This window comes from Cynara cardunculus (assembly GCF_001531365.2).
Source record: "Cynara cardunculus var. scolymus isolate 2C chromosome LG 15, CcrdV1, whole genome shotgun sequence".
In the NCBI taxonomy this organism is placed as follows: Eukaryota; Viridiplantae; Streptophyta; class Magnoliopsida; order Asterales; family Asteraceae; genus Cynara; species Cynara cardunculus.
Window position 1 is genome coordinate 14,992,407 of NC_037542.1, and position 14,615 is coordinate 15,007,021.

The 14,615-nt window shown below is 31.2% G+C and overlaps 1 protein-coding gene across 2 annotated transcripts; it reads right to left on the reverse strand.

The window, feature by feature from the left end:
• Positions 1-1,477: 1,477 nt before the first annotated feature.
• Positions 1,478-8,319, reverse strand: LOC112527399 (sodium/hydrogen exchanger 2-like). Of its 2 annotated transcripts, XM_025138032.1 has the most exons (15): positions 8,171-8,260; positions 7,714-7,953; positions 7,425-7,543; positions 5,836-5,933; positions 5,140-5,199; positions 4,991-5,037; positions 4,707-4,901; positions 4,533-4,579; positions 3,645-3,711; positions 3,442-3,542; positions 3,245-3,346; positions 3,020-3,158; positions 2,685-2,747; positions 2,418-2,501; positions 1,478-2,033 (listed from the first exon to the last, which is right to left on the reverse strand). In XM_025138032.1, exons 2-15 carry the CDS (start codon positions 7,924-7,926, stop codon positions 1,686-1,688), a joined length of 1,683 nt encoding a protein of 560 aa, XP_024993800.1. In that variant the 5' UTR covers positions 7,927-7,953; positions 8,171-8,260; the 3' UTR covers positions 1,478-1,685. The 2 variants fall into 2 exon arrangements, with proteins under 2 accessions (XP_024993800.1, XP_024993799.1); XM_025138031.1 differs by having other exon boundaries at positions 7,714-8,319.
• Positions 8,320-14,615: the final 6,296 nt, after the last annotated feature.

Below are 14,615 nucleotides of genomic sequence, written 5' to 3' on the forward strand. Positions count from 1 at the left end.
AATTATTAATAATTATAAAAAAAACAAATAATAATAGACTAGTAATACAAGTTTGAGAGATCAAATAACAAATTAAAGAGGGGATCTTGGGCAAGTTATGGTGGCCAACGGGGGCAAGGGGTTACGGAGATGGGGGCACTGAGTAATGTTTGATTAGAGGTATTAAATAATAATAAATAAATAAATATTTGTTTGATTTTATATGATATAATGGGTCCATTTTAACGGAGATCCATATTTTCATTCCACGTTAAATTGGGGGAGTGAAAATTTATTCTCATTTTCATTCCTTATCGTTTAATTTTCTTTCTCGTTTTCATTCTCCTACCTTAACCAAACGCCCCCTCGGTTTTTTTTTTCATTTTCCACACCATATTTACCAGGGCCTTCGACCAGTGCTTTTAACACGGGTCTGCCCCTGGTTAGGCTTAAAGAAAACCGACACAACTTGAATAAACCGACTATCTCCAAGATGTCTTCATCATTTAGGCCTTTTAACCTCGACAACCCAACTCCATACTGTAAGCCAATCCAATCTTAATGGATTTCTTATTTCTTTACTTATAAATTTTAGTTTGTTTTAACATGATTCAAGGATTTGTCAATTATCTTGAATTACGGTTTGAGTTTATTTCCAACATGACCAATTCAACCCACGCATGGTTTGATTTAGGTTGGATTATACTTTTAAGAGTAAATTACAATTTGTGTTCCTGTAGTTTGTTAATAAATTTGATTTTCGTCCTTAAGGTTTAGAAATTGCAATCTTCGTCCCTATGATTTATAATTTATTGTTATTTTCGTCTTTGGGCTACTTCCTATCTTAAAGTATAAGGGGCCAAAAGAGTAAAGAACACAAGGACTGAACTAGAAATACATTGTAAATCATAAGGACAAAAATAACAATAAATTACAAACCATAAGAATGAAAACCGTAATTTTTAAACCATAGGAACAAAAATGTCAATTTTTAACAAACCACAAGAACAAAAAAAGTAATTCACTCTACTTTTAAAATGTCTTAAGATTTCTTAAAACCGCAATAATTGAGTTGAGTTGTTTAAACATTTTGAGACAGTAATCATTGGGTTGGGCTATACTTCAAAATCCGATGGCCATAGAGACGGTTTGAAACAGACTCTTAACCAGTTAAGGCTCATAATTACCGTTTAAGTCTTGAAGATCAAATGAGGGTATATTAGTAATATTTCAGTTGACATCTCATCCTTGTCCCAACTTGTTCTATCTATTTTGGTGGAACAAAAAAGATTCTTTTTTGTCCTTATCCCATGTTACGCCAAATGTAGGACAATGAGTTTTGTCCCATCATGTCTTATGTACCAAACACAGCCTAAGAGGAGGGGCTTGGTGAACAATAAACATCTCCAACTGGATATACATCTCTTACTCAATAAGAGACAGATAATTGTAATTTATCATAGGTACATGTAAACATGTAATCAAATATACAAAATGAAGGGCTCAAGTTTGCTACATATAATATATATTGAAGAAACAAACAACATATGGAGTTTTTTGAACAGCTAATTTACATCAACCAAAACTGAATCAATCAAAATCAACACTCACTTTGCTATCTGCATGCCTCCTTTCCTGCCTATGAAACATTAATGAATATCAGCACCATGGTCATGTATTAATCATGCAAAAATATATGCCCTTTTTTAGTTCCCTTCTTCAGGGATCAAATTGTGAACACTTTGCTCTGTGGGTGTTCCCGGAATATACGGGACGAACCCACGACCCCCGAACACGGGACGCATGAATGCGTTATCGAACTTTCTCCAATAGTAGTGGACTGTGTGAGAAGGTGTTGCAAGCAGCACCCGTAGGCTCGATGGATAGAGCACTGGTCTCTCTTGGCCTGGTTCCGCTTCTGGATCACGCTCGTTTCCTAGAAGAGGTACCACGTATGATTTGGGACTCGTTGGCTCTGAGGATGCCATTCGGCTCATGCCTTTCGATGGAGGCAACAACAGTCTCACTAGAGGCTTTGTTATCAATCCAAATACCTAAAAAAATCAAAAAAACATGAAGCATTTTGACATTATGAGACTTCTTTTTCAATGGGAATAAATCTCGAGGTTCAAATTTGAGGATATTGACCCTAAAGTACACAAAGGGGAAATGGTTACGAGTTTAAAAGCCCGATATTACACTCATCTCCAATTACTGAGTGATTTTTTAAATTAGCATCCCTGGGATCACAAAAGCTTTATCGTGTATCTTAACATGCGATTTCTAAAAGTACCATTAAAGCAAGCAGGAATGTTAATTAGGGACAAAATCTAATCATAGAAGGCCATTGATTCTACAGTTCTGCACCAATATGCACGATCAAAGAGTAGAAGAAAACCAAAATATTTGATAGTCGGCCAAAGCGTAAGAATACTTACAACTGTACTGAAGAGGACAACAGTGATGGTACTTGTTATCATGATCGCGTTCCCACGCAGTTGCGTGTGACCTAACCTTGTGAACTGCACCATGAACCAAATAACTTGTTAGCAAGTATAAAACCACATTATATTAAAGTTCAACTTGTTTATGTGCGATTAGATGCAAAACCATCAAGCAGGAATCAGTTTGAAGGCATTGAGAAAGAATTTGTTAGAACATGAGGAAGGCTATATCTACGTAATAGACAACACGAAATCACTGACCTGGTTATAGGCAAGGGCCATGGAAACAGCACCTCTCATAAGACCAGCCCACCAAATCAAAACCTTAAATATAAAAGTTACAGTAAGAAATTGTAGATTTATTTCTATGAGAATACGTGGAACCCCAAGGGGTTAGACAGGTGAGGGGGCTAGATGGGTACAAATTTCCCCGGAGTGTCGAGTCCCCATATCACTCTCCAAAAGAGTATTTGAAGAGAGAAGGGAGGTTCCAACATATATAGAGGAGAAATGGTCCAAGTCTCATCAATATAGGACTCAATTTCATACGGCAGATAAATGGAAAAAAATAAGGAACAAGTGTGGCAAGATCATACTTGCTGTCTAAAAGTGATCTTCTCATTTGGATTCTTCTTTGTCAAGTTGGATAAAAAGGATAACGGGAAGACGAAGCATCCTCTTCCAACCAAAACCAACCCCAATAAGATGGAGCTCACTCCAATTGATTTTCCGGGGCTGATAGACCAAAAGAACAGTGACGATGGCTGTTAAGAGAACTCATAATATGTAGATGAAACTGTCATTTGTTATCAAAACAATACCTGTCTTGTACAAAGCTCCATTTTTCAATATCCAAAGCATCCATACCAACATAAAGAAAGATAAACAACTCCGAAATAAATGATAATGTTGCAAAGGCATGCCTGAAAATTAGAGGGAGTAGAGACGCAGATAAAAGATTATCAAGTTCTGCAACATGGGCTTAAAAGAGATAGAGCATCAGGGGATTAAGACATACTTGGTGGTGACTCTTGATTTCTCTGTGACATTATGCCAGGTGTAATGGGACATCACAATTCCACAGAAGAACACTGTCAGAATGCCACTCAAATAGAATAACTGCAACACAAGTTGAGGGTTATTAACAATGCAGAGCTTCTTACCTATAATTTAGAGGAAAACAATATGGCTTTTGCAAGTAAACAGAAAAGACAAACTTACTTCAGCTAACATATATGAAAGGTAAGCCATGAGAATCATAATAGCCACTTCTCGATCTGTTGAATGCCTAAAATTCAGCAGGCCAAAAAGGGTATGAGCATTCTTCAAATAAAATATCAGTTTTTTTGTCGCTCACTAAACCGTTACACTTAGCATAGTCAGTTCACAAGAAGAAAAGTGGAGTTCACATTAAACATGCAGCAAGCCTAATGGGTAAAAGGGTAATTTTACATACATACACACATATCTATACATACATACATACACATATACACACACATATATCATGAGTAAAAGAGTAATGCTACACAGCATGGAGCCATGGCAACAGGGACGTGAAAGGAAGTTACGCTAGAGTCTATGCTTTCTTATTATTTATCTTATTCCTTTATCACTCTCTCTCCAGAAGATAGATAATAATAATACACCAGACGCGCTACATCAAAGCGCAATAGTATGTGCAAGGAAAAGGAAAATATTACTGGACCAACACAATAATAGAGCAAGAGTGTAGGGAGTTCTTTCCTTAATCTAAGAGAGAGAAGTGATTTTTTCTTGTAGAGAGAAACATTGTGTTTCTGTAGGCGAATGGTGTGAAAGAAGCGAGAGTGTTGTAAGGAGAAAAATTATTAAGAAAAGAGGAGAGATTAAGGAAAAAATGAAATTACAACGTGATCACCATGTTATCATCAACTTTTTACGTCCCTTTCTCCATGCTCGATATATTCTTTCCTAGGAAAAAATCGATTAACCAGCTACTGCACCATATCCTTGTGTATATGGCAAATGATAATCTATGTCGTTAAATATATTCAAATTCAGCATTCAATCTTATCTACAAGTTATCAATATCAAGTTATGGAAGAAATTAAAACATAATCTGTATACCTTCCAAAGTACAGCTTTTTTATAACATACGCACTTAGTAACCCAGCCTGCAGGAGTAGAGGTAAAACATCACATGATCGTATCTTACGAGATAGCATTTCATACTCGCTTAGCATGGAAATATGTAAGAATATCGACAGGCCACCAAATGTCAAGAGTGAGAGAGAGACTCACACCAGCTCCTAGGACTGTGCTTGTGATAAATAAATAGAAGAAGTTTCCAATTAAGTGAAATGCATCACTTGTTGTGATCCGTGTTAGATCAAAGTTTTGGACTGCATTGAAAATCACGACTGATGTAGCATCATTAACAACGCCTTCCCCAAACACCAAACTATACAATAAAGGGGTCTCATCCTGATTGAGCACCTGCATTGTCAGATGAGACATATTAGCTCACAAAGAGGTTCCAGTTCTGATTATACCAAAGCTAAATGATGTATTGATGTTCCCTTTACCTGCAAAGTGCAAACAGAATCTGTTGCGGAAAAGATTGCTCCTATTGCTGGAAGAAAAAAAAGTTGGAAAGATTAACAAACAAATGAACATTCGCAAAAAGTGACAAAGAAAAGACTTGATTGGTAGGGAAGTGAGGAGCAAGTGATACCAAGAAAATCTCCTAGTTCGAGAGAACCAACATTCATTCTTTTGAAAATGTTTATAGCCCCTGTAAAAAAGTTAGACAACCTTGTTCAGATTGGCAAACCATGCAGCATCCTCAAAGATGAGAAACAATGAAGAAAATTATTCTCACAAGCATAATTAAATCAAGATCTGGATAAGATGGATTCCTGCTTTTGTTACTCCATCCCATAGTGAGTGCAACAGACTTCATTTTGGGATGTTTGAATTCAGAATCATTATTCCCTCTTTTATAAAGCTTATGAAATAAATACACCTCACATGTTTCGTAGCAGGTTTTGTTCTTTAGTAATACGAACATTTTAAATTCATTCCAAGATTAGAATTTATATATCCACCTAATTTAGAAAAAGAACATTTTCGGAATTCAACTACTATTCGATTATGTTACTTTTAATGTGTATCAGAGAAAGATTGAATTTATTTTTTGAGCAAAACACCTTGTTTATGACAAGATGATAGAAAGAGGATTTGCAAGAGTGCAGCCTTGCACACGACATCTTCCTGTACATGTCTAAACAAGTTTGGCATGATGGAACATATAACAATTGACAAATGCAAAATTTCATCCAAACTTGACAATTCTACGAGCCTACATAAACTTATTATGACCAAAAAAATGAAACAAAGATGCATTTAAGTGAAGAGGTTGAGTGTATACCATATGATATGATGGTGAATGATATTGCAGTACCAACAGCACCAAATAGCACTATGGTCATGAAATTGCGAAAAAATTGTTTCTTCTTTACCTGGAACCTGTTGATTTTGTTTTGCAAAAAAAATAGAAAGAGCTTAAGGTAATAACTACGAAAATTAGCATTTAATAACAGCAGCAGCAATAAGAATGAGTCAGTCCAAGCAGTTTTGGATCCTTGCACATAGATATACGTATACTAGAATGGCAGGTGACACTTTGAAAATTCTGAATTAAGTAAATGATAAAACCATCAAATGAGCAACACCTATGGTTGATACAAGGCATAGTTCGATCAGGCATCTCATTGTTGCATGTAATATATGTATGCACATGTATATATAGTACAAATACACGGGTGCAAACAGAAATTTATGAACAATCTGATCGGAAGTACAAGCATACAATGATAATAATTTTTTAATGAATCATCTTTGATTAAAGGGATACTTCAAAGATATCTGGCACTTAAGTTAAGGTTTGTTGAACATGTGCATGTGTCTCAAACAAGAGAATCATGGTGACATCAACCACCTAAAAGTTAAAGTCTCATTTTTTATGGTTTGGCTTCTTTGAATCACGAGTTGACATCGGACACCAAGCAACCAGATTAAAGCACAACGTCAAACCTAATATAATTAATAAAAAAAAACTATATGATAGCAATTAAGATGTTGTCTGATCAAATCGCAATTCCTCATGATAATGTACGAAGAGATAAAAAGGTTTGTTGATTGTGACTGTGATCAAGGATCGTTCAACATGAATTGAGTCCTCCTCAAGCAACCTTAATACCTGAACAACATGGCATATTCATACTTACAACCAAATGTATAAACCAGTCTGAAAATCTATCTTGTGTTGCTAAAAATCATGCTACTTGGACTTTCTTTGTCTCCATGGTACCAGCTGTGGGCTAAATATATGCCAATAAACTATCAACGAGTCAAAGTATTGCATAACCCTGTCAGATTCTGATGAATCCCAAGTACTGTGAGGAGCCAAAGAATTTAATCAGCTTGTATAAGCTTAACTAATAAGTGTTAAGTGTGAAGCAGCCAAACAAGCTTTACTATCATATCCAAATTAAATTTGATAAACCACGTCAGGTTTCATAGGTGTAGACATGAAAAAAGAGAGGATACTTCCTAAATTGGATTTCCGTGATCATGTGCTTGTCACTTAATTTTTCCACATTGAAGCAGATATAGCAATGGAAGAACAGACCCAAATAACACCAAACTGACTCGAGCATTAAATTATAAAGCTTGATCCAATACTTTCTTATAACAAGTTCAAAATCAACTGATAATTTGTCTGTGGAATCTTAGATGCAGCTTATAACGGTACCGATAATTTGGGAAACAAGCATAATCTAGATGTTTGATAGTTAAAATTTGCTATAACAGCAAGTCAATCTTAGATTCTTCCTATGTTTATATTACAACCAAATTACTGAATAATGGATACTAATTTTCAGGTAAATCTACGAATGAGCATTAAAAGGAAACAGATCATAATCATTTGTAAATTTTGGAAAGGATGAAACATACCCGGCATTGAAGATGATCGGTGGAAGAAGATAAATGAAGAAAAGGTCTTCACTAAAGACAAACAGGTGTGAATTTTTCCCTCCGCTACTTAATAAAATAACAACCCCCGTGCATAGACCCTGTCATTGTCGTCCAAGAAATAGTAAATATTAAAGTTTAATTTCTTTTTTGCCTTGATCGCCAAAAATTTTGAGCATAACCCGTGAGATTGAAATTATTCCAATCCCTTAAAACTCCAGAAAAACAAACGGATTAATTCACTATTAATCATTAGCATAAACACACTTACAATGAAAAGGGCAGTGATAGACTCGTTCATCCATCGGCTCTCCTCCAAAAGGTGGCCAATCACAATACACGCACAAAGAAGAGCAACAAAGAGGTTCATATTGACAATGGAAGCGTACTCAGAGGTAGCTAGCGAAGTATTATTCATCTTTCCAACTAACAATCCTAAATCAGCCCCCGTCGAAGCCACTTGATCTGTCCCGTCCAGCAACATACCTGACTGATGACAGAATCTCTTCACCTGTTAAAACAAAGAGCAAATTAGTAACCACAATCTTAAATCAATACTCAATAACGAACAAAAAGAAAACCTCGACGTACATCACAACATCCAGTTATTCATACAATTCCACTTCCATATTGCATAAACAATACAATTCAACAGCTTCATCAATGACATTGAAATCCTTAAACAACAAAAATCGGATACATACAGCTATACACAGAGTAGAAATTACCAAAATAAGGGCATAAATCGATGGATTTGAGGGGCGAAACAGCGTGATGATTCAGCTTGAATATGAATCTCCAACGTACTGCATCGACATTTGGTTTTCACTCTCGAATCCGAGAGAAAATTGGGAGAAAAAGCAAGAAAAAGGAGAATGCTGTCAGGCTATGAACACGAGTGGAGAGGTATTCATATATGGAGGGAGAGAGAAAAGGGAGGGGGACAAATTTGAATCTTGCTCAAGCATTTCCGAACCTTCAACTATCCAACTTCTACCAAATTGGTCCTTACATTTTTAATATATTACTAATTATGACACTGAAATAATACTTGATGCAAAAATCAGACCCTCATGTTAACTCTATCTGTTTTGCAGTCTATATTACTCTTCAAGTAACAATTCATATAGTGTAAATCATCACCAGTCACTTCATAAAACTGGTAGACATTTTTGTACAAATGAGTCTTATGTAAACAAAAACGTTTATGATTTACACTGATAGAAATTAACCACATGTTATGAGTACTGAAAACACATGAATTGTTAAGTATATAACATTTATTGTTCAAGAGAAAATTATAATATTTTTGATTTTCAAATTTCAAATTTTTACAGAATTACATAGGGACTCAGTTGTCGCACCACAAAATGTCGAACGGCTGATTTGTAATTACTGGATTACCTGAAGATCTAGACAGTCATAAACGAAATTATGATTTTATTTTACTTTACAAATCTAACCCTTTCGTTATCGGTTTTCAAACTGCTAAGAACTCCAGTATTTTTATGCCAACTGGGTTGTTACGTTAAAGTTCTAACAAACGTTGAAAAAAGGAAAATATATGGAGATTTACTGTAATGATTACGATAGACAGATACGTAATTTTAAATGATAAAACTTTTAGAAAGGCAACTTTTTGAGAATCTTTTAAAAGTAAAAAGAGTAGAACATTTTGAATGTTTCGGTTGGAAAGGTGATAATTGGTTGGAGTGAGGATGGTAAGAGTGATTGAAATAAAGGGACTGAAAAGGGATAAAATCAAAGTGAGAGGGCCCACAAGTAAATAATAATGTTTGTACCAGGTTACACGCACTTATTTCCTTTTCTGTATGCTTTCAGGCGGACCACTCATTACTCTCATACTTTCGCTCTCTTTTTGGGCTTTCATTTAGGCACCATCTTTGGCCTTCCCCACACCTCTTTTTTACTAAGTCCACACCCAACTCTTTTAAAATGACAATATTACCCCTCTAGCCTCTTTTAAATTGACAATTTTACCCTTCCGGCCTTGTTTAAGAGGTTAATTTGGCCACCGATGTTTGAAAAACACTAACAAAAAACTTGAAGTAATACAAAAAGTTTCGTTTATATAAGCCAAACTGATCGTCATTTCTTGTTGTAATTGAACTGTAATGGATTAACGAACAACTTCGTTCCTGTTATGTTGAGTCATACTTTTTAGCAAATGTCAGCTTTTTTTTACAGTTTCCGAATTTTGGTGAGGAAATAAAAGCTAAAATAAAATTATTCGTATTTTAAAGATAATAATACTTTTAGGTTAAGAACATGAGTATTACCCACTAATCCAACACCTTATGGTTGTCCAAAAGGGTAATAAAGTCATTTTAGCATGTTAACACTTTTAATGGGTGGAGGGGAAAGAAAAAAAAGCTTGTCGTCCATGCGGATGATTCTCATGTCAACAAACTAATCATCATCATTTAGTTTTGAGTAATCCTATTTTGATTTGTGACACGTGGATATATATATCTGATTTTTATATTTTTATTTTATTTTAATTTGTTTTAAAATAAATATCAGCTTTTAAAAAATATAAAAATCAAATACACAGTTGTTAAACAGAGCTTCATCAGATAATAAGATTAAGATACAGTTGACATTCAACAGATTAAAAAACATAACATTTATACAGTTTTTAAACTATATAAAATTGTCATCAGAACATTTATTTTGAGACAGAGTAAATATTAAATATGTAATATATTTTATTTGGAAAATATTTTTTATAATCAGATTTGATTTTTCACATCATTTATTTATGGAAATTTAAGTTCATCAAGCTCCCTTATATAAACCATATGGTTGATTCTTGCCATATAAGTTTGATTTTTACCATATTAAAAAAGATTTTTTTTAATTTAAATAAACATTTATTTTATTTTAAAAAATATCATAAATAATAATTACTTATATATGTATATCTATTTAGATTTTGCCAGTTGTGTTTTAAATAAGATTCAGATTCACAATTAAATAGACATGTATTTTGTGCGTGCACCTTACACATCAGCGTTAGGATTAAGCCTCGATTTTTGTTTAAAAAAATAATAAATCAATATGTCAATGTTAAAAATACCCGAACTTGCAATTTAAGGATTATAAAAAAGACGGAAATGTATTTGTATTAAAATTATACTAGAATGGTACTCGCGCAATGCAGCGATATACATCTCGATTCTAATGTTTCGTTTTGTTCCGTCTCCGTAAATGTTATAGTACAATTTTATGTGTTACTGAAAAACGATAATGTTTTTATTTTTGGAATAAAATATAAATTTGAAGGTATAATAAATTTAATATATATATATATATATCGATTTTAGTATCAAATTAAATATTTAAAAGTTTTTTTTGTAATTTCTTTAATTCAATTTTTTATTGTAATTTAATTTAGATTTAATAATAAATTCATTTATTTTTGGTTTAATTGATATTGTTTTTTATAAAGATAATAATCTATACTATATTATAAAGTATTTAACAAAAACTCTTAAAAACCATTTTCTATGCATAAAATATTGTTTATTAATGCATGATACTTAAAACTCAATATTACAAGTAGATTGTGCTAAGTACAACTTATTAAAGCTTCAGATCTGAATTCGTATAACTAACTGCAGATAAACATAATCAAATACAGGATAAACATTTCATTTTAAATATAAAAAAAATTAAAATATAATCAGGATAGTCATTGAATTCTAACAGAATATTTAATTATTATCTTTATAAACCAAAAATAAATTATTAACCAAAAATAAATTATTTCATTATTAAACTTAAATTAAATTATAACAAAAAATAAATTAAAGAAATTACATAAAAAATGAGAACTTTTAAGCAGTTAATTTGATATTAACATTGATATATTTTTTTTCAAATTTTTATGATATATTCAAAATTATATTTTATTCAAAAATAAAATCATTATTGCTTTCTAAAAAACACATAAAATCGTATTATAACATCGACATAGATAAAGAATAAAATAGAACATTAAAATCGAGATGTATCTCGCTGCATTGCGTGAGTGCCATTTTAGTATTATTAAATGCTTTAATAATTGTATTATTGAGAAAATTGAGAGTTTTAAAATTCAAATTAATATCTATATTATATTATAAAACATTTGACAAAAATTCTTAAAAATTATTTTTTATGCATGAAGTACTGTTTATTGATGCATATTACTTAAAATTCAAGATTACAACTAAATTGTGCGTAAGTACAACTTATTAAAGCTTTATGTTTTGAATTCGTGTAACTAACTGCAGATAAACATAATCGAGAAGATAAACATCTCATTTTAAATATAAAAAATTTAAAATATAATTAGAATAATCATTGAAAATATTTAATTATTATCTTTATAAAAATATATATTATTAAGCAAAAAAAAATTAATAGTTAGTTTAGTACTAATATCAATATTTTTTTCAATTATTTATGATATCTTCATATTTATATCTTTTATAAAAAAAAACATTATTGTTTTCTCAAAACCATATAAAATCGTATTATAACATCGACTGAGACAAAAAAACACAAAACATTAAAATCGAGATATATCTCGCTGCATTGTGCGAGTACCCTTCTAGTAGTATAAAAAAGCCTTTTTAATTACTCCATCTATTTGAAATATTTTATAATTTGTTGTTATTTTAAGCTTAATACGTTTTCAAAACAAATAATATTTAATAATAACGTGCAATTCAATAAAAAATATTACGACACGATATTGAAAAACTAGACTTAAATCTAATAATGTCATTTTCTATTAATATAAGCTATCTATACTATATTATAAAACATTTGACAAAAAACTCTTAAAGACTATTTCTTATGCACGAAGTACTGTTTATTAATACATATTACTTAAGATTTTAATATTACAAGTAAATTGTGTATAAGTACAACTTATTAAAGCTCCATATTTGTATTCATGTAACTTACTGCAGATAAACATAATCAAATATTAGATAAACATCTCATTTTAAATATAAAAAATCTAAAATATAATTAGGATAATCATTGAGTCCTAACATAATACTTAATTATTATCTATATAAAAATTATATTATTAAACCTAAATTAAAAATCTTTGTTAGTAAATCTAAAATAAATTATAATTAAAAAAATTTGAATTAAGGAAATTACACCGAAACACAAGAACTTTTAAAAATATTAATTTGATACTAATATCGATATAATTTTTTTTCAAAATTTTATGATATTTTCAAATTTATATTTTATTCAAAAATAAAAACATTATCGTTTTTTCAAAACCACATAAAACTGTATTATGTTGACATAAAAAAAGAATAAAACAAAACATTGAAATCAAGATGTTTCTCGATGTATTGCACGAATACCCTTCTAGTTATCTTAAATATATTTTAGATTTTTTATATTTAAAATGAAATACCAATCCAGTATTTGATCATGTTGATCTGCAGTTAGTTACACGAATTCAAACATGAAGCTTTAATAAGTTATACATATATACAATTTACTTGTAATCTTGAAATTTTAAGTAATATGCATCAATAAACAATACTTAATGTATAAAAAATGGTTTTTAAAAGTTTTTGTCAAATGCTTTATGATATAGTATAAATATTTTTTTAATTAAATTTTACTATTATAAAACTATTTAAGATAAATAAATAAAAAAGGTGTAGAGATTCACATGCTCATGTTCTTTTGGGAAAATTGCTCACATGTTTAAGTTCTTTTGGATAAATTGTTCACGTGTTTAAGGCTTTTAATTACCCATTTAATATGGCGATCCATGTGAATTTCTTAGCATTTATTTATTTATTTACTTTTTTAACGAAATTTAATTGTTTATTTAATTATTTATTTGTGGATAAAGATAAATCTTGTTTACAAAGACATATTTTTATTTAAATATCTCTATTTTGAAAATGTTTATTTTAAGAATATATTTTTTAAATTATGTTAAATATGGACACTGAAATAAACGTTTTTAAACTATAGACCTTTAAATATATCTTTTTCTAAATTTCAGACCCTTATACATGTATTTTGAAAGTATGTTTTTTAAAATAACAATTAAATGAAATTATATTTCTTTAGACATTTTATCGTAAAACTGAAACATTTGTTTTAATTTTATGAGGCGAAACTTTGTCTTGCTGATGATAAAACAAAAAATATCTCTAAAATCTATGAGATATTAGGGGTTGTTTGGCAGTTGCTGAATGGTTTGGTGCAACTAAGTGGTCAGAATGATTAATAGGCTTTTATGATATAGTGCAAAATGAAATATAATTGTTTGGTAATTGTTTACAATGAAATCAGGGCGTTTAATGGTTAAGGAAGACTTAGGATACAAAATCATTCAGAGAGTTTTAGAACCATTAAGAAGCAGACTTTTTTTTTGCCCAACAAGATTCAACTCTTAATGATTCAGATGTTGCCTCTTAATGAAACTATTAAGAGGCAACATCTGAATCATTAAGAGGTAAACAAACAACCCCTTACTCTAAACAACTGGATTGACATAATTTTTAATCTGTATAAAGCATGTAATAGTTCGTATAATTCAAAGGGTTTTTCTAACCCCACCCCCTCCTATTGGTGCATGTGAGGGAGGTGAGATTGTGTAGGGGGTGAGAGTGAGGGAAAGGTGTGAGGGTGAGAGTGAGGGTTGGTGTGAGGAGGAGGGGGTGAAAAGTGATGTAAGGGGGTGGGGATATCAACCCCCAATTAAAATTGTTCCGAATTTTTTCTCTCTCACACACATATATACATATATATACACATACACACACATATATACATATATATATATATATACATATACATATACATATATATACATATACATATACATATATATACATATAGAGGGTGGTTCAAATACTAACCCAATATTTTGTGCAAACTTTGCTAACCCACATCAACCAATAATGTTGCATMTTTRGGTTTGRTTAAAATGTAACTTACATATTAATGATAAGGGTATTTAGGTCATTAGTCATTCTTATGTAACTCCCAAATATTTTAATTGGGAGTTACAAATCCTACAATATCTCAAATTGATCTTCATCTAATAATGACGTGAAGATTCAAATATGTTCAAATATGTTCATCTTATTGACAACTAATTCACATATGAAACCA

Bases quoted from the DNA above. Each gene is read 5' to 3' on its own strand.
- LOC112527399 (XM_025138031.1), bottom strand. From the start codon at position 7,926: ATGTTGCTGGACGGGACAGATCAAGTGGCTTCGACGGGGGCTGATTTA. The intron at 4,902-4,990 runs GTAAAGGGAACA...CTGACAATGCAG, and splicing joins ATTCTGTTTGCACTTTGCAG to GTGCTCAATCAGGATGAGAC. The intron at 3,159-3,244 runs GTATTGTTTTGA...TTGGTCTATCAG, and splicing joins TGGAGCTTTGTACAAGACAG to CCCCGGAAAATCAATTGGAG.